This window comes from Octodon degus, unplaced genomic scaffold (genome assembly GCF_000260255.1).
Source record: "Octodon degus isolate 3935 unplaced genomic scaffold, OctDeg1.0 scaffold00039, whole genome shotgun sequence".
Taxonomy (NCBI): Eukaryota; Metazoa; Chordata; class Mammalia; order Rodentia; family Octodontidae; genus Octodon; species Octodon degus.
In genome coordinates, this window is record NW_004524615.1 from 2,298,915 (window position 1) to 2,321,350 (window position 22,436).

Sequence of the window (22,436 nt, forward strand, 5' to 3'; positions counted from 1 at the left end):
CTTCCCTCCTCTCCTGCTCCCCTTCCCTCCTCTCTTGCTCCCCTTCCCTCCTCTCCTGCTCCCTGCCCTCCTCTCCTGCTCCCCGCCCTCCTCTCCTGCTCCCCTCCCCATCTGAGGAGCCGCCTCCTTCTTCTTGTTCCCTGCCCCCTAGCCTGCTCTTTATTCACACTCTGGGCTTCTGGGCCTTGCTGTCACTATGTTCCCCACGCTGGGCTCAAACTTGCGAGCCACCTCAGCCGCCCAGAGTGCTGGGATCCCCATGCCTGGCTGGTAGCTTTCTTTATCGCTTTATCACCTGCACTTTGCCTGCACGTTCTGCTGTTTTCCTCTTTGGGTTTCCTCCGCCTAGTTCCAGGGTGCCTTTTCCAGAGCGATTTGGAAGTAGGGGCAGGTCTTGTCATCCCGCATGAGAATCCCGAGCTGGCAAACCCTAAAAACTGCAGCACCTTGGCTTCTGCCATGTCCGCAGTGGGAAATGGGGGCCCTGTGTTTCAAGGGGGCCGGTAGAGTCTGGGTCTCAGTGTCAGAGAGCAGGGTCCCCCACTGCCCCGGCTGCACCTTGGAAAACTTGAGAGAGCCCTTCCCATGAGCTTATTTGTAAGTTTTTCTTTCTTTTTGTGATACCAGGAATTGAACCCAGGGCGTTTGCACTGAGCTACACATCTAACCCCTTCTTTTGTTTGTTTTAAAATTCTGAGATATGGTTTTGTTAAGTTCTCTAAGCTGTGGTCAAATGTACAGTCCTTTTGTCTCAGCCTAGCAGAATCCTGGCAATTACAGGTGTGTGCCACCAGCTCCAGCTCCATGTATTTTTTTTTTGCCCAGTTCAGTTAGCTTTCACCCAAAAGTCCACCTATGCATCAGAACATAATGAAAGACTTCTGTGGCACAGCTGTCTGCGCGAGGGAGGCTGACCCAGAGCTCCGAGCTCTTCCACTCGGAGTGGGTGAGGACCCACAGGCACCGGCACCACAGCCCCGGGGCTGCATCCGGGGCTTCTTGGCACTAGAGTGGGGTTTGGTGCCTTCACTCACAGTTGTCCAGGTGCCCTCTCTGCAGGGGACACAGCGGGGACACTGAGGTCTGCCTGATCCATGTCCTCTGGGAAAGCCAGGGGTGCCACAAAGACATAGCTGAAGCTGGTTTTCCAACCTCCTGCCCTGCTGGGCTACGTGAACTCAAGCACTACAAAAGCCCAGCGCTGCTCTGGGCCTGGGACAGGTGTGGGAGACTTCCTTGTCCCCGGCAGGGCTCCCACGGGGACACAGAGCACAGGATCTCGGACCTGCTCTGCATGACCTGCTCCTCAGGTCTTCACCAGTTTGGAGTTTATCTTATTATTCCCAAAGAATGTGAAAGGTAGAGAATAGGAAGCGGAGAGCTGGATCTCTTGCAAAAAGGGAGAGGATGGAAGATGGCGGGGACATTCGAGGAAGAAGCGAGGTACAGTGCGTCCCCACAGTGCGTGTGATTGTGGCGTACTTCAGAGACAGATGGAAAAAATATTTAAAGGAGTGGCTGGCTGCAGGCAAGCCTTTCTGAATTTGTTTTTAAAAGACTGCAGTTATCAAGTGGATCAGGAGGTCTCTTGGAGCCCGAGTACAGTGAAGAGATTCGGAGGTCTGTGGCTTTACCAAGAGCGGGTGCGCTACCTCATCCCGGGCGGGCGGCCCCGGTCCTTGGGTCCCCCAGCGCTGCGAGGGGGAAGGCTCCTTCCTTCTGCAGATGGAGGAAATTTGAAGCTTCTGCACATTGTCTTGGGGGCCCTGTTAGAATCGTTGCTTCAGAGCGCAGAGATGCTTGGCTGGCCCCATCCCACGAGTGTGGGCACCCACTGGGTTCCGGCACCTTCAGACCAAGTCAGCACAGACAGGAGTGAGTTCCGGGTTCCAGTGCCCAAGCAGGAGAATTAGGTCTTCCGCCCTCTCTTGGTGTGCTCACCCCCTAGAAATGCTCACATGTAGAAGCAAAAGCGCTTTAGAATTGCAGGACGGCAGTGTGGCGATTCCAACCCCAGGATTCTAATCCCAGGTGTCCTTCTGCCCCTCTCGGGTGCCCTCGCCCCCACCTCCCCACCCCCAGGAGTCCAGAGTGTCTGAAGTCTGGATTATGTGCATTGTGATAAGTTGTTTTAAAACACAGCATTGTGGGGAGACACAGAGCTAAAGCTTCCTCCCTGGAACACAGTGCCACAGCGCAAGAAATGTGGAAAGCGTTGTTCCCAGCCGTTTGTTTCCCTTCAAGGAGTGCTTTGACAACGCGCTTTACAAGCCACCCGTGCCCTCTGTGGAAACTGGAGCATCTCCAGGATAAATTGCCACATCTCTTCTGGCTCAGCTGTGGTCCTAGAGAGCTCAGAGGGCCACCAGAATGTCTTATATTCCGGAGCTGTTACAGATTTTAATGCCGCAGGTCTGGGTTGGCTGCAATCTGCTTGCTGCTAGACAGTCACTCAGCACCAGGTAGCATGCTCCTAGTTTAGCAGCTGGGCGCAGCAGGCTCTTTCGGGGGCTCGTGTCTTGCCGGACTGTCTGTTTTCCGACTCGCCCCAGGCCTCTCAAGTCTTCAGATGTTTTCGCTTAGGTTGCTCTTGCGGCTTCAGACGCCATGGGGTTGTGTTGCTCTGCAAACTGCCGCAGCGTGAGAAAGCTGTCTGCAGCGGTGGGCGGGTGTGAGGGGAGCTGGGCCAAGCCCTGTCGTCGCCTGGTGCTCATTTTCTCACCTGTGGGTGATGGAGAAGCACCCAGGCCCTGGGAGTTAGGTGACACAGGCATGGAAGCCAACCGTGTCTACGCGAAGTCACTTAGCTATGGGAGCCCACTACTGCCAGCGGAGGGCCGCTGCGCCTGCGCCTGCGCCTGCGCCTGCACGGTCCGTGCAAGGACTGCATGTGAGGGGTGCGACACAGCTCATGAAATGCACAGCGAGTTGAGAGTGGAGGGAAAGAGCAGATTCCAGAGAGAGCAAGTGGTGGGGCAGTTCTGAGAAGGGAAGAGCCCATCCCAGTGGCCCAAAACTGTGACATAGAGGGACAGCTGGTCCCCATGCCTTCCGGAATACCTGTGAGGCTGACGGGTCACAGTAGGCACAAGGCACGAGTTCATTTAGCTGCAGGCATCAGCGGGAATACAACCAGGACCAGTGGCGAGTGCTGTCAGAAAAGGCTCAGGGCTGGAGCCTGGAGATTCCGGACAGGGCCCTGCCCAAGCCCCAGCCCTGGTGTGGAGTCGTAGTGAAGCAGAGTCACCGCTTTCTGCGCTTCTCCTCTGCTGCGGGGCCTCCTATCTCTGTGACTAGGTCACCCTGCTGTTCCCAAGACCCTTGCCACAGAGGTGCGGCTGAGGCACGTGGTACCCTATTATTCCTTGTTAGCCCGCCTGTAGTCACAGTGCGCCCACACTGCGCTGCACAGCGGTGCCCTCACAGAGCGAGCCCACATGGATGCCAAAGCAGAGTGCAGCTTTTTTGTCTAAAACGTTGGCTTTACCTGATTTGAAGGGGCCGAGGCAGCAGCTGATCAGGAAGTGGGTTGGAAATCTGGGAAGAATTTACTGTTGCCCTCATGGGCTGAGTGCACGTGGGGTGCCGCTTCCTCTCCTCTGGAGGCTGGCTTGTGGCCTGCAGCGGCCAGTTCCTCTGCAAGTTCACGGTGGCTGCAGCCACTGCAGGGACCTCAGGTGTCCCTTAAGGTGCAGCGTGTCCATCTGCGTGGGGCCCAGCATGGCATGAGATGCGTCTTACACTTATGCCTTCTGTATTGTACGCGTCGCACCCTGGGAGAGAAGAGCCACCTAGCCCGTGACTTTCCACTGTGCCACTGTTGATATTTTGAGCTGAATAATCTGCTGCTGCGGGTGTCTGGTGCTTGGCAGGGGTCTTGGTAGGGGCCTCACCACGTTGCTGCTCTTCACATATCTGATACCAGGACTCCCTCTCCCTTTGTGACAAGTAAATGTCCCTAGGTATGGCTAAACACCTCCCTTTCGGGGTGAGGGCGTGCAGACCTCCCTGGCTGGCACCTGAAAGCAGCACTCTCCCTTAGAGAACTGGAAGGCGGGCACTGTGTCCCAGCCTCTCGAGAACACCAGGCAGCTTCGTGCTTGTGGCCAGTAATTCCTACTCATCCCCCAACGAGTGGACAGCAAAGGCTTAAATCAGTGAGACACGTCGTGTGATTTCAGGGCTCCAGGAGGATCAAATCCCTCTCACAGAGAGATTTTCTGGGGTTTTAAACCAAGAATTTCTCTGGGTAGCCCATATTTATTAGTTTTTCAAACAAAGGCAGGGGATAGTGAAGAAAATGCAGGAATCTGGGCAGGAGTTGAGGGTCCTTTCCAGGGCTTCTCCGAGTCACACATGATGCTACTTTAGTAGAAGTGGGCTGTCTCCAGGAAGGTCTCCACCAGCCGTGAGATGCCGGCAGCTACAGTTCTTACCTAGCTACCTGGGGTTGGAGCCAGGTGTTCCTAGCTGTGGCCTTGTCTTGCCCTTTGAGGCTTCCTGGCTTCACGGACCATGGCAGGCCTCCGTGGACCGGTGACTCACACAGGTCCCTTCCTATGAGCTCACGGCCCAGGACTTCAGGCAGACTTGCACGTAACCTGAAAAGTCAACTGGTTAATATAAATCCTGCTCAGAGTCGCTTCCTACTGGTGTCCATAGGAGCGGGGTGGAGAGACTGACTAGAGAGGAGTGCGAAGCCGGGGAGGTCTGTCCCGGGAGAAGCAGTGGCCGCGGCACCTGTGTACCCTGACTGCGGGTGGCCCTGGCCTGCCTGCACCCCACGGGAAGTTCACAGCTCTACTTTCCAGTAGATGACCTCGGTAGCGGTAGGACCCAGGAAGCAGCAGGAGTGGTTATACTGATACAGTGGAAGGAGACTCCAACCTGAAGGATCCCAGGGACGAGTGCGGGCTCTCTAAAACCCAAGAATGCGTGTTAGCATCCACGGGGTTAACAGCAGGATATATTTATTGAGGGAAAGAGCTTCTGTCAGAGAGAGGGTAGAAGGGGGTTTGCAAGGGTTGCCATGGAGCCTGCCTTTCCTAGGGACTTTATGGAGCAAAACCACGAGGTGAGGTGTGTCCAAGGTGGGAAACGTGGGAACTCACAAGGTGGGTGTGGGGTGGGACAAAACTACGCTCAGCCAATAAGATTCCAAGCACCGTAGCTCAGGTAAATGGATTAAACCGGGATCAAATGGGGAAGCGAGGCACACAGTCAGGAACAAGCGGGCATGAATACAGAGCAGGGCTCTTCTGTAGGGCGCTGGGTTAGTGCCCCTTCCTGACTTGTCAAGGTGATTGATCCCTGTTTAGAATATCGGTCCCTGACGGGAGGTGTGTGGGTGCCTTCACTTAATCTTTGGTCTTGAGGTCTGGCCCACAGTGGCTGCCCCTCCCACAGTTGCAAGGCATCCTGTCTTCGTACTGGGTCCCTCAAAGGCCTCCCCTTGTCCGACTGCCTATACCATTGCTGTCTAACTCAGCTGCCTACAACAGTATTGCTCTCTGCTTTGGACCAGTAACAATAAAAATTAATTATAGTAGTAACTTATCCATTAAGCACTACGTGAGAGGCCTGCATTGAGGTTTAAATTAGCAATTTCAAAATTAAGTGCATTTTAAAAAATTCCACTTGCTTTTTAAAGTGTAAAATAGGTAGAAATCAAAATTTATTGGGAATTGCTCCTTAGAAAATGTGAAGAACTTTCTTCGTACGGGTGAGACCGTTCAGCGCGCAAGCGCGTGAGCTGGAAATTACCCCTGATGCTCCACTGTAGCATCTCCCAAAATGTGCTCCCCGAGAGTCTCCAGGACGCGCAGAGGCACCCAGGGTAGAGCTGAGTTTGGGGTCTGTAAGCTGAGGTGACACGGACACCAGTGTTCGGTTCCCGAATGTCCAATCGCTGGCGCCTCCTGACCTCTGTCCTCTTCCCACGCTGCTGTGACCACGGGCCTGTCTCAGGCCGGAAGCAGCGCTTGGGAGCTCAGGGTGGTGATGAAAGCTTTGACCCAGAGGGACCGCCTCTGCCAGGAGAGGATTCAGGTCGCACTGACCAAGCCACCTGACCGGCTGGTCCTCCGGGCTGCCGCCAGCGCCCAGCGCGGGAGGTGCGCAAAGCCCCGCCCCGCGCCGTGCCGACGTGCGCGTGCTGGTGAGCGGCCGGTGGTGCCTTGGGGGCTGTGCGCACGCGGAAGAGCGCCCCGCCGGCCGGCTCGCGGTGGGCTCCTGGGCACGGAGACCCACGGCCCTCCTCCGGCCCGCGGCTCACGGCCGCACACCGCAGATCAGAGACGCAGGCTTGCTCCCTGGTGACGGACGCCTGGGTCCCAGGAGAGGTGCTGGGCCAGAGGGCTGAGGCCACAGCCCCACCCGCGGCGTGTGTAGCTCTTGGACGCTTTCGGTGGAGGAAGCGCGAGCCCGGCTGCCTGGGAGGTCCGTCTGGAAGCATCTCCACGTCTAGTCAGCTCTGTGATTTTATCGTCTGCTTCCAGAATCGTTAACCCCTCAAACAGGAAGAACTGCGCTTTCCCGCACCCCGGGCCAGGGTCCTCGCCCCTCCTGGCCCCTGGCTAGCTGCTTCTCCCCATGTGCCTGTACTCACCCGTCCCCTCCGCAGCCCCTTGCCTTGCCCCGGCCCTTCTTCCCGGGTCCATGTGACCAGCCACGGTGTGCTGGTGTCGGGGCTCTGGCACCGGGAGCGTCTGGCGCTTGGCGTGGGGCCTGCGTGCGTCTGCGGCCCGGGCGGCGTCCTGCTGTCCTGGCGGCTGTCACGGGGCTCGGTGCGCGCTCGTTTCCCTTCCTGTGCTTGTCGCTGCCTTGTCGTGCCAGGATGCTTTCCAGATGTCCTCCGTTTCCTATTTTCACATATTGTGCATGAATCATCTTCTGGCACAGCGACCGTGAGAATCGGCGTGGGTTCCCACATTCACCTACTTTTGCCTTTTTTTGATAGTTTTTTGAAAACAAAGGATCCCCACCCCCACTCCCACCCCCCGCCAAAAAAATGCCTGAATCTGGGGCAAGCTGTCAATAGTACACACCACGGGGAGGCCACAAGTACCGAGCCCCGGGGAGCAGGCCCACCCCTTCTCAGGGGGGTCATCTAGCACATTACCCAGGGCATCCCGGCCTGCCCCTTCTGCTCGTGCGACCCTAGTGCTGTGGGCGCCTTAGCTGGGTGTGTCCAGACCCGCTGGGCTCGTGGTCACCCGAACCGTCTACGCTGTCACCCCTCAGCTGTGTGGGGGTCACCTCATCCAGTGAGCCTGAGGCTAGAGCTGGTTTTGTTCCCACATCCAGGAGGAGCGGCATGTCACGTGTGTCCCATGGCATGTCCTGTGACACTTCACACAGAGACGCCCCATCCCTGGCACTCCTCATTTTGACTATGGGACGCACTGTTTTTGGTAACTAGGATCCTAACAACACAGGCTGGCAGGAAAGTAGTTTTCTCTTAAAAGGAACAAACCGAGGCTGCATGTTTTAATTTGAGATCAAAGACTCCACATAAAACAAACCCTGACAAATAAAAACCCTGTGGTGGGCTTTGCTCCCTTGGGTGGGCGGAGCCCACGGGCTCTGTAGCTGGGTGCAGAGGCCGCTAGGTGGTAGGTGCTGAGGCCGGAGGGCAGTTGCCGCACCCCTGGGCTGTGTTAACTGAGCCCGGTCCCGAGCAGCAGCAGTGTCACGATGCCCCTAAACAAGGAAGGGCCGGTCGGAGTTAGCGAGGGAATCAGATGCATGTGTGCACGCAGGCAGAGCCCAGCTCTTTCCTGCGTGTTTCCCCTTTGGCAAACCCAGTAACACGTCAGAGGTAAGCTTGGGCACCCAAGGGCCTGGACGGGTCCCCGCTGGGTCTGTGCTCTGGAGAGTCCGTGGGGTCCCTGGCTCATCGCTGGCCCTGCCTGGGTGCGCAGCCCTCCGCACGTCTCTCCTTTGGAGGCTGGGTGTTGCTACCCCCAGGTGGATGAAGGGCATTGGGAAATGCCTGGGACCCACGGCTGCCCTGTCCACTCTAGGGAGGGCGAGGCTCCCAGCAGCTGGCCGTGTGCTGGGGTTTTGGTGGTGGGGAGCGAGGCACGGAGATGGCACATGGCAACCCTGGCCCAGCCCATTGATCGCCCGCTGGTCTGCTCCCTGGGGTGAGGCCCCCAAGCCGGTCTCCATCTGGGGACCTGGAGGGCTGGGCAGTGAGCTCCTGACCAGGACTCGTGCTCTTCAGTCAGGGTGTGGATGCAGGACTGGCATGCACAAGCCTCGCACCGGGGCCTTGAGGAGAGGACCGTCCGCTCCTGGGCTGCACCTACCCACATGAGTGGCAGACAGGTGCGGCTAGGCCTGGGGCTGGGGCTGGGGCTGGCCTCACTGTGGACACGGGGTCAGGCGGCTGTGTTTGGGGTCTGCCCACTTGGGTGCTACTTCTCAGTTCAGCAAGTTGTAGTCTTTGGATTTGAAGCTGGAGGCATGTGACAGGAAAGACCTTGGCCCTGACTTTGCTTCTGGCTGGGAGCTGGGCTCCCTGAAAGTGGGCCACACTTGAGCCCTGGGCAGTGCTGGCCTCTGGGGTGGGGGCTGGTGTGAGGTTGGGTCTGGGGAGGACACTGTTTTGCCAAAAGGAGCCACAGCTGGTGTCTGCTTCAGGGCCGGGCGGGGCCTGGTGGGTCAGGACACTGTCACCTTGACTCAGCAGAACGCAGGCCTGGCTCCGGGCTCTGATGTGGAGACAAGGTTGGGGGTGGGCCGCAGATGTCCTGTCCTCAGATCCCTCCTCTTCTGGCCTCGAACATCTGTGGACCCCAGTGTCCTCCCTGTCTGCTCTGCCATCCTCCACGTTCTGGTCCTTCTGCTTTTCCATGTCTCGGTCCAGAGCACTCTATCTGGGAACAGGAAGTGGATGCTGATGTTCAAGATACCTGTCTGGCTTCGTACAGCTTTTAGGATTGTTTGTTTATTGTTTTGAGGCAGAGTCTCGCTATGTAGTCCAGGCTAGCCTTGAATTCCTAGTGATCCTCCTGCCTCAGCCTCCCAAGGGCTGGGATGACAGGCCCTCAGCCTAGAGACAGTTTGTCCGTGTCATTTTTGCTCTGGCTGGGAGGGAGTCAGGAAGGCGGCACAGAGGGCGTGGCCATCGGCCCCTTTCCCCTCGCTTGCCTTATGTTTATTCCGCAGTCTGGGGTGGCACACACTCTCTGTCGGGGTCCTGTGAGCTGCAGGGGCTGTGGTGATGCCAGCGGACAGGCGTCTCGGTCGCTTGTGCCCACCCTGTGTGTCCTGCTGTGCCGGGTGCCTCCTAACCCAGCGGGTGCCCCAGACAGCCTGGCTGTCCTCTGCTCGTGTGGGTGGTACTGTGAGAGCTCTAGCCTGTCCAGCCCTGGGCATGGGGACCTGGGCGGGACCCTCCTGCGCCCTGGTGTGGCTGCCTCGGTCTCTGAAGCTCCGTGTAGCCCTGGGATGTCCCTGCGGGCCAGGCCCAGTGCACGGAAACGTGAGTGACCCTCTGCTTCTTCCCAGCATGCCCAGGCCCTTGGGCCTCAGCCTGGCCCATCAATGCCATCTTGGGGGCGGCAGGGATACTGGATAGGTGTGGCCCCACTTTCTGTCCGTGCCAGGTCTCTGTGTGTGTGATGCTGTCTCCACCACACCTGCACTCGGTCATTCGTCCTCTAATCAGCTTTTTAAAGTTGCCTGTGGTGGTGTACTCTGTAAACCCAGCACTCCAGAGGCTGCAGCAGGGGTCACTGGCGTTCCAGACCAACCTGGGCCACAGAGTGAGCTTAAGGCAGCCTGAGCTGCTTAGGGAGACCCTGTCTCAATAAATAAATAAGTAAAATAAAATAAAAATTTCAAGCACCAAGCATGTGGGTAACACCATTTTTAGTGGGCCGCACGCCATGCATGCGCTGGAGTACAGCCCACTGCTGCTCTGACTGCCATCCCAGCTACCAGCTACGGGGCTTCCCTGTCGGCCCCTGCTGCTCAGCAGAAGGGAAAAGTAGGAAACAATGTGTCAGGGCAAACTCAACTTCTCTGCACAGGTGGAGCAAACATGGCAAGAACCTTTTGAATTTGAATTACTTTTAAATAGTTGGGCCAGACCCCACGTCCAGATCCCTTTGCCCATCACGTGCTGAAGACAGGCTCGTCCGTGTGGTAGACGGCTGTGGCGAGCTGAGTGTGTCTGCAGCAGGAGGCCATGTCTAAGTGCTTAAGAAGCAGTTACTGATTAAGCTCTTTGTGCACCACTGTGCTGATTCTGCAGCTGTACTCTTATCTATTCAGTTTTTACTTTGTTTTTGTAGCTAGGGTCTTGCTGTGTAGTTCAGGCTGGTCTTGAACTCAGGGTAATCCTCCTGTCTTAGGCTCCCCAGAGGGCCAGGTTATGAGCTTGACCAGAAAACAACACAAGACAAAACAAAACAGCAAAACGTTGGCATTGGCGTCTTTCCCTGAGGGACCAAGCGCTTTGGAAGTCAGTAGCGTCTGCTGACCTTGGCGAAGATTGCTCTTTTAGTGCTGTGGACTGAGGAACCTGCCACTTTTCCGCATTCATGGGGAGCTGGCGGCAGTAGCTGAGCGAGCCCTTAGCCTCTGCCGGTCACCTGGCGCTGCCAGCTCAGATCACCCTCCAAGACGCTGGCCTTGTTTGTTCCCAGTGTGGGTTGTGGACCTTGAGGCTGCCACAGCCCTGCCCCCAAAAGCGTCACTGATGACAGGATGTGGCCTGGTGGCCTGTATGGGAGCAGGGACGCAGTGCTGCTGTCAGGCCCTCGGGCCGAGGTGGCCTCCAGGGCTCGAGGCTGGCTGGCATCGGTGGCCCTCGGGGTGGGAGCGTGAGTGCTCGCTGCCCCAGAGAGATTTCCTGTCTGCAGTGTTGCTGGAGGAAAGGCCCAGCACCTGTGTGTGAGGGACAGGAGAGTTCCTCGGGGCCCTTTTACGTTTAAATACATAAGGCCTGACTGCTCTCCCACATCTGCTTCTGCCTCTCCACGGGCTCAGGAGGTGGAGGGCTGACCATGCTCCCGCCCTCTGCACTGCCCTTGCTTCTGGGGCTGTTGTAGGTTTCGTGGACTCAGGAGCCACAGAGTGGAAACGTCTCTGTGTGACCCACGCAGAGTCTGGCGCAGCGCAACCTCAGCAGGACACTGAGGGTGTGGCCCTGCAGCCAGGCTGCCTGGGAGGGGGTGGCTGGTATCCTGGGCCCCGCATAAGTGCCTCCAGTTCCGGTCAGGGTCAGTGAAGGACGACAGAGGCGGGAGGATTCCGGAGCTCCACTCACCCCCAGGGCCCAGGTGCCTGCTCCAGCCAGGCCGAAATAAGGTCCCCAGCATGCCCTCTTGGTGGCCTGTGCTGCCACTATCCTCAGGACCATGCGCATTTGTGTTTCCTGGTCTCTTGTGGAAATGCTCCTGGGAACCTCTTGATGCTGCTGTTGTGTGCTGTTGCTGTGTGCTGGTGCTGGGTAATGCTGGTGCTCGGTGCTGGGTGCTGCTGCTGAGTGCTGGGTGCTGGTGCTGGGTGCTACTGCTGGTGTTGACTGCTGGGTGCTGGTGCTGGTGCTGGGTGCTGGTGCTGAGTGCTGGATACTGGTGCTGGGTGCTGGTTGCTGCTGCTGAGTGCTGGGTGCTGGTACTGAGTGCTGCTGCTTGGTGCTGGGTGCTGCTGCTGGTGCTGGGTGCCAGGAGGAGCACAATGGCGTGGATGCGGCACACCCTGGCGGGCTCCAAGGCCGCAGGCAAGGGCTGGCAGGATTGCTGCAGCACCCACAGGGCTCCACAGAGGGGCCGGGATGGACCCACAGCTGCCCCCTGCAGGGCACTGCAGGGTCGTCTGGCGGGCAGTTGCGGTGAACACGTTTTCCATTAGGTTTGGGTCGTTGGTTCCTGTGACAGTGAGGATAGAGCCCAAGGCCATCACGCTGAGCTACATACACCCCATCCCCAGCTTGTTTTCGGTTTTCCTTTGAGAATCTCAGCTGCGGAGTAGCCCCAGCTGGTCTTGAGATTGAGATCCTCCTGCCTCAGCCTCCCAGAGTGCTGGGGTGGCATGTGTGTGTCCAGTGACATTTAGTACATTTTCTAAGGAAAAGCAATTAAAAGCATTTTAAATTGCCCATTGGCGGCCTTCAGGCTTTCACCTGAGGGTGGCGGCATGTTTCACTTTTCGGGAATTATGATCCCTGTTAGGGTATTTCTTCTGCATTTTTCATCTTAAACTCATGAGCCGGGTCGTGGCATTTCCTGACTTTTATGTGCTGGTTTTGTTCCAAGGCCCCGTCACACCCACTGCATTTTCCAGCTCAAGTCAACAACATCCTCGGCCTCGGGGTGGCTGCACTCAGGGCTCCGAGGCCTCGCTTTCTGCGCTTCCTGGCCACGTAGACCTGGCCCCTCCATCTCCAGGTGGCTGGCCTGGGCCGGGGCGACACAGCATCCGGGCTCAGGAAGGAGGTGGCCATGGCCCCCGGGGCCTCTGCCTGCCGCACCCCTCGGTCCAAGCGCAGGGCCCACTGGTACGTTTCCTGGACTCAGGAGGAAAAGGCAGCTCTTGCCCAGGGTCTCAGGTCCCCAGGAGGCCCAAGCTCAGGCAGTGAGCTTATCTTTCAGCAGAGCCAATTTCAAACTCTTCACAGAAAAGCATCCCTGATTCCAGTGGAACAGGTAAACGACAGCACCGGAGCATGAAGCACGGTGGCGGCTGGAGATGTCCCCAGTGCTTCGTGCTTCTCAACACTGCTCCAGAGCGTGGTGGGCTGCTGTCGCGCGTGGAGCTGCTCCCTGGCTAGCACAGGGGACCGCACAGGGAGCTGTGTGCAGCCGTGCTTCAGTGCTCGTTCAGGGTCGTGCCAGATAATAAAGAAATAAAGGTGGTCGCTGATTACTCCAGGGGTGGCGCTGCTCCCCCGGCGTGGCTGACCATGTAGCTGCTGGCTGGAGTCCTGGACCCCTGCCGGCCAGCATCAGGTGCACTGGCCAGAGTCAGCCACCTAGGTGTGGCGTATAACCTACACAACTGCGCAGAGCCAGAGCCAGTCACACTCCAGCCTGTGGGTAGCACCCTTTATTTGTCTGTTGCGGTTTCCTGCCTTTAAAGATCATTTAAAAACCTGTGCATAGAAGCAGAGTGGGAGGTGAACAGGCGAAGCACGAGTGACTTGGCTGTCCTGAGAGCCCGGGGTGCGGAGGAGCTGTCGGTCTTCGCGATGGGTGAGGACCAGCCAGGGGCCACGGGGCGTCCCAGATCCGGGGGGCGGCAGGAGCCCAGGCGAACTGTGGTGCATGCTTTGCTGCCGCAGGCTGCGGTGCCCGCCTGCCCATGTGGGGCTGCGCTCGCCTCACTGAGTGCTGCTAGATCCCTTTTCTTGGCTCCTCGAGTGTCTAACCTGGGCCCTGCCTCGCGTGGACCTAGAGGCACTTGGGCCTGCTCCGCATTTTCCCGGAGAGCCAAGTGCGTGGTCCCCGCGCGCCCTCTGGTGGCCGGGAGCAGAGCAGGCGGCTGCACCCTCGGGTCTGCGCCCGGGTCTGAAGCTCCGCTTTTCTCCGGCCCTGCCCCACCCCCTGGGTGCCAAGGGCGTCTGTCCGGCTCCACGAGGGTGGGCGCGGCCTGTTGCAGGGAGCATCGTGGCCGAGGCGGTTGCGGGCCGGGAAGGCCCAGGTGACAGCAGCGGGGTGCAGCCACCAGTATTTCCCTGAACCTGGAGGGCGCCGGCAAAACCCGAAACCGAGAGGGTGTGAAGGCCGCAGGCTGCTGGAGAGGAAGGGGCGCCCGGTGACCCAGGGTCCGGGTGTGCCCTGCTGTCCTACCTTTCTGAGGTCCTGGCTTTACGGAAATGCTTAGGTTTGGGGGACCTCGGAAGATGTGGGCAGCAGCGAGATGACTTTGCCCAGCAAAGGAGGGCTTGTGCCCTGTCCCCCTTCGGAACCCTGTATCCCTGTGAGAGGCTCAGGGTGTATACAGCTGTCTCCCGAGGCTCCTCACCCATCTCCTCTGTGACCCCAGCCTGCATACCACTCTCCTAGCGGCATCCTATTCCGGAAATGGCCCTGCAGAGGCCTGGTACTGGCTGGGCCCAGGACCCAAGGAATGCTTGGCCCGCTGGCAGTGCCACTGACTGTGACCGTGTCCGTGATCAAACCACACCACAGAGGTAGGGAGATCTAGGTTCTGCAGTAGACAGCAGGACACAGAGGATGCACTACCGCGGCCAGGGCGGGGCAGGCCCTGCTGGGGGCGCCCCAGGCTCCAGTGGTACCCTGAGCGCTGAGCCCGGGCCAAGACCAGGACCCCATCCTGCCAAGGCCCCCCACAGCCTCCCGCTGGGCTGAGCTGAGCTCCTGTGCATCCCTGAGGGCAGGCCGTGGGGCCTGAGCCGGCCCAGGTAGCAGCTGCCTTTCGGGTGGCTGCTGCCTATGCAGAGGGGACCTGGAGCCGCTGTACCCCGTGAAGATCACAGCCATGCACCTTTCAATGTGGGGGAAATCAATTCATGCTCTGATGTAAGTCAACACAAGGCTCCACCCTGGCTGCTGCTGCTGCTGCTAAGATGTCTGATAGCTGCTTGGCTTAGATGTATTTAACAGTAAATGTTGCCAATCATATCCCTCAGGCTTAGAAACTTCAGGCCCCTGTGGCTTCCTCAGCTTCTGGGTTTCTGACTCGGATAGAAAGGATGATGCGGAAATAACGGGAACATGCAAGAGACTTCTCTTCCCACCTCGTGTGGATTCTTTAAGAGTGTGTTCTTGCTGCGGATCATGCGGTGAGCAGAGCAGCTAGGCTGCTCGTGCCCGAAGCTCTGTTTCATGCCGACTTTGCAGCGGATGCTTTCAGCCGGAGCGCATCTGCTAAGCCGTGTCCGTTCATCTTCAGAGGCAAAAGCATTTTCTGCTTCCTCCTCAAATGCTGAAAGTTTAGGACAGCAGCAATCACTTCTGCTGTTGACATATAGTCTGTCTGTCTGTCTGTCTCTCTCTCTCTGTCTGTCTCTCTCTCTCTGTCACTTTTACTTTTATTTCTCTGGTTCTGGGGACCAACCCGGACCTTGTCCCTGCCGCCCAGCACCCCGAGCCCCATCCGCTTCTGCCTGCCTCTTGACTGTCCTGGCTGTGCGTCGTGGTGTTCATTTTCCTGGCCTGCCTCCTCTGGTGCCTGTGTCCTTGGGCCTGGCCTTTGGGGTGTCATGGGGCCCATGACCCAGAGCCAGCACCAGAGTGGGCACAGCCTGACTTGGAGACGCTGGCACCAATGACTGTCACTCTCTGCTCTTCTTCCACTCTGTGGACACCACTGAAAGCTGGTGGGACATTTATGCCCGTGCCACACATGCCCGGGCCAGCTGAGTGTCTCCCCCGACTCACCCCTCTTGGTTCCCAGGGGAGTAATGTGAGACTATGCATCCGCTTCTCAGGACAAAGATTGGGAAAACGTAAACTTTCTGGAGGAGGCCAGGGTTACATCCAGGCAGGGCTCACTTCCTTCATAGCTGCTTCATGTCAAAGCTCTTGGGGTATGTGGTTGCCTAAGAGCTCCTGAGACATTTGGGAAAGAATGTGTTCTTGCTGTGAAAGCAGGTCTGGGAATTCAGAGTTCTGGCTCTGTTCCCAGGGGCGGGAAGGTCACCGTGGTGACGTGTGACCAGCCAGCTCAGCATTGGAGTCAAACTTTCCCTATCTGTGAAATGGACATAAAAGGGCCGCTGCCCTGGGCTGGCACCCGCTGCTGGGAACGGCCTGCTCCAGTGACCTATTAAAGCCGGCAAAGTGTGGGTGACCTCATTTCTATTTCTGGCTTCCACGCTGACTCAGGGGGAAGCTGGCAGAAGTCGGTTGCTCTGGCCCGTGCCCTGCGTCCCGCCATCAGTGGGCATCAGAAGGCTTGGCTCCCCAGAGTCCGCGCAGTGCTGCCAGTGTTCATCAGGTGCCTGCCCTGCTCCTCCGCGGCATGGGAGGCTCTGGCTTTCCATTTCCTTCCTGCTGTGGTGCTCGTCAGCCTGTTTGGGAACATGAGACAGGATTTATTCTAGGGTCCGGCCAGATGTTTGCAGGTCTGTTCTACTCTGAGGAAGATTTTTCCAAGAAAACCTGGTGCCCATCTGGTGCCTGTGCTCCGCAGCCTGTGCTGTTCGCGTTTCTGCTGCTGCTGTCCTGTTCAGGATGAACACATCTGAGCCACTCTGTTTGCAGACACCTTGGTCCTGAAATGTTTCCCAGGGTTCCCAGGCTGCAGGGAGACAAGCCAGTTTCTGGTGTCAGATCCTGCGAGGGCCCTTGGGACGCCAGGCCATAGGGCTAATGTCCCAACCATCCCTTTGCTGTCTTTCCTGTCCCCTGGGGTCTGACGTCCCCACCCAGCTCTATGCCCAACTGGTTCTGGACCCTGACCTGCACTCCAGGGGCCAGGGGCTGGTGTCACCAGTTATGACTGTGCTTTGGGCCAGGACACACCCCTGAGGCCCAGGAGCAGCCAATGGCGTGGCAGAGGGCAACCTGGAGAGTTCTTGGTGGTTTCACATTGCTGATGTCATGGTGAGTCTCAGGCATCTGGGTTACATAATGTGGGACTTCGAGCTAACATAACTTGGAGAAAAGCACCACACACAGAATGACCCTGCACATAATCACATAAAAGTAACATCTTATGCCAGCCATCATGTAATACTTTAGGCCCTGAGGGGCTTAAGGTAGAGCAAAGCTCCCGGCATAGGACCCAACGTCCACCTTCAGGTGCATGCATGCTCACACTAGTGCAGTTCCGGCGTGCTCAGAAAGGGGGCGCTGTACTCAGGGTCATGGGGAAGGAGAGGCCATGGCATGGACTACAGGAAGGAGGGAAAGACAGAGGGAGAGAGGCAGAAAGAGAGGAGGGAAGAAGGAAGATGAGTGGATGGTAGGAGGGTGGGTTGATGGATGGATGGGTGGAAAGAAGAGAGGATAGCTGGAAAGATAGCTGGCCGGAAGGAAAGCAAGAATAAATGGAGAAAATGGGAAGAAGGAAGAGGGAAGAATGGATAGATGGGTGGATGGAAAGAAGATGGGTGGACAGGTGAATGGATGGATAGGTAAGTAGATGATTGGATGGGTGAATGAATGGGGGAAAGAAAGGAAGCATAGGTGGATGGATGGGAATGATGGAAGGAAGGAAGAAAGGATGGATGGATGGAGGGAAGGATGGAGGGAAGGAAGGATGGAGGGAAGGAAGGATGGAAGGAAGGATGGAGGGAAGGAAGGATGGAAGGAAGGATGGAGGGAAGGAAGGATGGAGGGAAGGAAGGATGGAAGGAAGGAAGGAAGGATGGAAACATGGATGAATGGGAAGGATGGATGGGTGGGTGGGTGGATAAGCAGATAGATAAATTCATAGATGGGTGAATGGAAGGAAGGATGGGTAGAAGGGCGGATGGATGGATAAATGCATGGTTGAATGAGCAGAAGGAAGGATGGGTGGTGACTTGATGGCTAGCTGAATGATGGGTGGACAAGGAGGACTGTGTTATAGGAACTATAACTACAGAGACAGCAAAGTTCTGCCCTCTGTGTCCTGTACCCCAGGGCACCGTGTGCTGTAGCTCAGTCCAAGCCCTCAGGCCAAGGAAACTGGAGGTCCTTGGTGCAAGTCCCTGAGTCTGAGGCTGGGGTTGCGATCTCCAGCTGGAGAGACAGGCGTCCCAGCTCCAGGACAGGGTGCACGCTTCTCCGCCTTTCTGCAGCTGCAGGGTGTCTGTCAGCTGGTGTGAGCGGAGCAGGTCTTCCTTACTCGGGGTCTGGCTCATACGCCATCTTTTCCAGAAACATGGCACAGATACACGAGGGTCACTGCCACTGTGCAGCTGTCCCCAGCCCAGCCACCGTGGCTCCTAGCCTGTCCATCTCCAGGACCACTGTCTTTCCTCCCTTCCCCCCTCCTTGTGTAACATGTGTCCTTCCTACAGGGAGAGAGAGGCCTCCCTGGCCTGCAAGGCGTCATTGGTTTTCCTGGAATGCAAGGACCCGAAGGGCCACATGGACCCCCGGGGCTGAAGGTGAGCCCGTGGTGCCGCTGGGTGGGGCTTGGGGCCTGCTGTCCTTGGGCTGAGGAGCCCTTGTGACCCTTGTTGTGTTGCAGGGTGACGCTGGAGAACCAGGGCTTCCTGGCACGAAAGGGACACGAGTGAGTACTGTGGTGGCTCTGCGCTGGGGCTCTTGGGGGATCTGAGGCAGAGCGTGTGGATGATTCAGAACAGAGATTTCTGCTAGAACAGTGCTGGGGTTCTTCCCCGAGTAAACTCTGGCATTATCCTTTGAACTCCTTTAATGTTTCTTAGAGCCATGGGGATTTTATATTTTCTTTAATCTGGAAATTAGAGAAGGTGAAGTGGGCAGAGTCACGTTGTGTGTGTGTGTCCTGAGCTTTGACACAGTCTGTGGTCAGCTGTGGAGGTAGAAGCGCCCCTGCCACCTGGGCCATCCTCTGCCCGGGGCTGGTGCTAGCCGCTGTCCCAGCATGCTCTCTGCCCAGCGGGTGTGGGCTAACCTCCATGGTTACTTCACAGTGCCAGGACTGAGTGGGTGTGGGCAGGATTGGTGAGGCTCACCACGGGGCTTTCCTTTCCCTCCTTGCAGGGGCCCCCAGGAGCATCCGGTTACCCCGGGAACCCAGGCCTTCCGGTAAGTACCTGAACTGCGCCTCTGTGCACTCACAAAGTACTGGACATCTGTGAGGTGCTCACGTTGGCACCTTCTGCTCTGGTGAATTACAGGGTATCCCTGGCCAGGATGGCCCCCCAGGCCCCCCGGGAATCCCAGGATGCAATGGTACAAAGGTAGGTGCTGCTTTCTCCCCACATCCAGACCGGGGAAGTGGCTTGCCCTGAAGCTTTCTTTATTTTAGATTTAATACACAGGAGAGGTGTAATCCTGCCTTTCTCTTCCGTAGACTTTCACCCTTCAGTGCTCCTTTTGAGCACTGAGTTTGTTAGCTGTAATCAATTATTCAGCCAGATAAGGACATAATATTAGGCATGGCTGTCCCTGTCAGTCACATCGTCGTGGACATTTCTCCCTTCATCGAGTGGCACCCAGTAATAGAGCTCGTACATTAGGGACGATTCTGATCCCAGCAAGCACAGCTCTCTAGGGGCTGGACCGAGCTGTCCCGGGCACGCAGGGGACGCTGTCTCTACTGTCACGAATATGAGTGCCTGTCTGTGTCCCCCAGGGTGAGAGAGGACCCGTTGGGCCCCCCGGACTGCCAGGATTCTCTGGAAATCCCGTGAGTACCCACTTCTCAGAGCCGCGAAGCCTTTGTCTCCCCACTTTTCAGTCCTTCCATCTTAATATTAATGATATTTTGAGAAAAACAAAACTGATGCCAGAACCTTCTTTTCTAGGGACCGCCGGGGCTCCCAGGAATGAAGGTAGGCTGCAGTGTATTCTGCTTTACTGATCTATCCCAAGGAGCCAGACCCTCTGTCCTTCTGGCCCCAGGCCCTTGTGCCTGGTTTTCTGTGGATTTTGTCACTGCTGCAGGGAAACTCACCCACCCCTCCGCATCCCTCTCTTCCCGTCTCCACCCCTGCTCTTCCCTTCCTTTCTCTCCTCTCCTTTGCTGCCACCCTCTCATCCCACCAGGTCCTCAGGCACTGCCTAGCCCATCACTGGCCTGCTGTCCCCGGAGCACAGGGCCAGGCATTCTGGGGACCTAGGATAGGAACAAGTCCCTTGTGCCCAGCCCTGAGCAGGGACCACAGTCTTCCCCTGTAGGCCTTTGCACTCTGGCTCACTACAGTGAGGGGAGCATGGGCACCTGGCCATGCGCAGTGGCAAGGGAAGGGCGGCCGCTGTCTGCGCAGCGGGAGCGTCTTCTTCCTCCAGGCAGGCCATCCTGTGTACTTTCGGGGCTCCCACTGCCTGGAGGAGGCACTGTGGCAGGGTTCAGCTGCTGGGTTCCAAGCCTGTGCTCTAAAGGTCCACTCTGGGCCCCAAACACCTCCCTGGCAGCGTCTCAACTTGTTGAGCCAAATGATGCCACTCAGCCAAGCTGACGGTGATGTTGATGAGCACGTCCAGCCTTTAGAAAGATCCACGCTGTGTCTCCCCAGCAGCAGTCCTGATGTCCCTGGCCACTGTCACACATCCTGCCTGTCAGCTCTCTTGTCTTCAGTGCCACCAGGGTGTCCCACCCAGGCCAGCACTAGTCACTATGTTTGTCTCAGATGGTGCCTGGGGCCCTATTAGTGACCTCAGTGGCACCACAAGGAGGCCTGCCTGGCTTTGTGGGTTTTAGATTCTGAATGCGACTGCGGCTACTGACACCTCCCTTTTCCTTCCCGCCATGCAGGGGGACCCAGGGGAGATCCTTGGCCATGTGCCTGGGATGCTGCTGAAGGGAGAACGCGGATTTCCGGGACCCCCAGGGCTGCCTGTAAGCACCCACTGATTTACCTTCCCAGGGCAGGGTCACTGCTGGCTGGCCTTTTGATCCCGCCCCTCTGTTCACTGACAGGGTGCTCCAGGACAGCCAGGGCTCCAGGGACCCGTGGGTCCCCCAGGATTTACCGGACCACCAGTGAGTTTTGGAGGGCCCCTGAGACTGGGTGGAGCAGTGGGGTAAATGAAGGCTTCACCCCGATGGTGGCCATGGCTGCACCAGTGTCTGCCTTATTCTGGGCTCCCGCTTCCATGGTTCCCAGAGATGAGGGTCACTGAGGGCAGGGCGTGCCCAGTGTCCCCAGCACATCCCTGGGTCTCCCTCCTGTGGGGAGCTGGGGCCTAGAGATGTGGCCCGAGCTGGGCTGGGCCTTGGGGTGACCGCCCCAGCCCGCCTCTCTCATAGGCAGGCTTCTCAGGGACGGGACAACTTCTGCCCGCTGTCACATTTTTGAGGGCATGAGGAATTCAGCGGTAGTGGGCCAAGCCAGTGAGGGCCGAGGGTGCACGGGTGGGAAGAAGGCCAGCCTGACCTGCCGTGCTCCGCACAGTGCTGAGCGCCCTTTGGGGAGGTCCTCAGCCTTTTCTTTTCCTGAGGAAGTCTAAATGCATAGCCCAGGCTGGCCTTGGGCTCAGTGATGCTCCTGCCTCCGCCTCGCTGGTGCTGGGATTGCAGGCCTGGGCCGCTACACCTGGCTCCTCAGCATATATATGTGTGTGTATGTGTGTGTGTGTGTGTGTGTGTGTGTGTGTGTGTGTGTGTAACTGGGGATTGAACTCAGGCCCTTGTGCTTGCCAGGGAAGCGCTTATTCTACTGAGCCATCTCCCGGCCCCTATATTTTTAATCTACTTGTTTTCTTTTATTCTTTTTTTTTTTTTGTAATGAAGTCTAGAAGTTCATATTCTTTTCATGTATGTAAATTTGCCTCCTATATTTTTACAAATATACTGACCCATTTTTATGAGTAAAGAACATCTCACTTTTCCTTTTTAAAATGTGTGGAAGAGGCGTCCCGAAGTTTATTGCCACACGGGGATCATTTTGATTCACTACAGCCTGTTCCCTTGCCACCAACTCTGGCATTTGAAGTGCCCCCACCGTTCCCCGCTGGGCCCTGCTCGTGCCGAGCTGGTCGGTGACGTCGGGCGTGCTCTGGTGCCTGCCCTGCTCCTGACAACCACAGGGCCATGTGTAGGGTTTTGAGCATTTCCAGCACTGCTGAGAATTGTCCTGTTTTTGTCAAAGTGTAACGGTTCGGTGCCACAGGGAAGACACTGAGCAGACAGCTGCCTGCGGGATAGCATCTGCCAGAGACTTGCTGTGGGCCCGGGTTGTGAGTCCTGTTTCATTAGAACGTTCTCTCTCGCAGGGTCCCCCAGGCCCGCCTGGCCCCCCAGGTGAAAAGGTAACGATATTTTCCCTGTCCTTTCCCTTGGCCCTGAGTAAGACCACCGTGGAATTGTGTGCATCGTGTTTACGCTGCTGTGAGGGGTTCTGGAAACTGCCTTGCAGTGTCCCTCTGTCTTCTGGGCCCCTGCCTGTCATCTGTGCCACTTTCCCTGTCATGTAAGATGTCACCACGCCAGTCATCTGGTGGCCCCGGGCCGCTCAGTGTGCTTCCCTCCACCCTCCCCGGTCACCCCTCTGGATTCGCTATCCCCCCTGTGCCCCCTGTCCTGCAAGGCATGCGGTGACTTCCTGATGCAGCCCCTCTCTTGTCCACAGGGGCAGATGGGTTCAAGTTTCCAAGGGCCAAAAGGTGACAAGGTGGGTGTGCGGCGCTCCAAGCATTTCCGTGTTCAGAGCCCTAGCCCAGATCTCAGCCGAATTCCCCCCACCACGGCGACTTCTCTGCGTGATCTTGAGTGGGGCAGGGTTTTGCTTAAACTGTTGGAATTAGGTTTCCTCAGGATAATCGGGCCACTGCAGTGCCCAGTGTCACCCACCTGGCAGGGGCCCCCTGAGGCTGCAGGTGCTGGTCACCTGTCCATGGGGTCAGTCCTTGTCAGCACAAAGCAGACCTGAGCTC

The 22,436-nt window shown here is 57.4% G+C and overlaps 1 protein-coding gene across 1 annotated transcript in view; it reads left to right on the plus strand.

The window, feature by feature from the left end:
* Positions 1–22,436, plus strand: part of Col4a1 (collagen type IV alpha 1 chain) — a 111,770-nt gene that overhangs the window by 48,147 nt on the left and 41,187 nt on the right. Inside the window, exons 3-12 of the mRNA XM_004631169.2 lie at positions 17,930–18,019; positions 18,103–18,147; positions 18,600–18,644; positions 18,737–18,799; positions 19,195–19,248; positions 19,367–19,393; positions 20,317–20,400; positions 20,482–20,544; positions 21,777–21,812; positions 22,133–22,174. Coding sequence (XP_004631226.1) covers positions 17,930–18,019; positions 18,103–18,147; positions 18,600–18,644; positions 18,737–18,799; positions 19,195–19,248; positions 19,367–19,393; positions 20,317–20,400; positions 20,482–20,544; positions 21,777–21,812; positions 22,133–22,174 — 549 coding nt within the window. The remainder of the gene's footprint in view (positions 1–17,929; positions 18,020–18,102; positions 18,148–18,599; positions 18,645–18,736; positions 18,800–19,194; positions 19,249–19,366; positions 19,394–20,316; positions 20,401–20,481; positions 20,545–21,776; positions 21,813–22,132; positions 22,175–22,436) is intronic.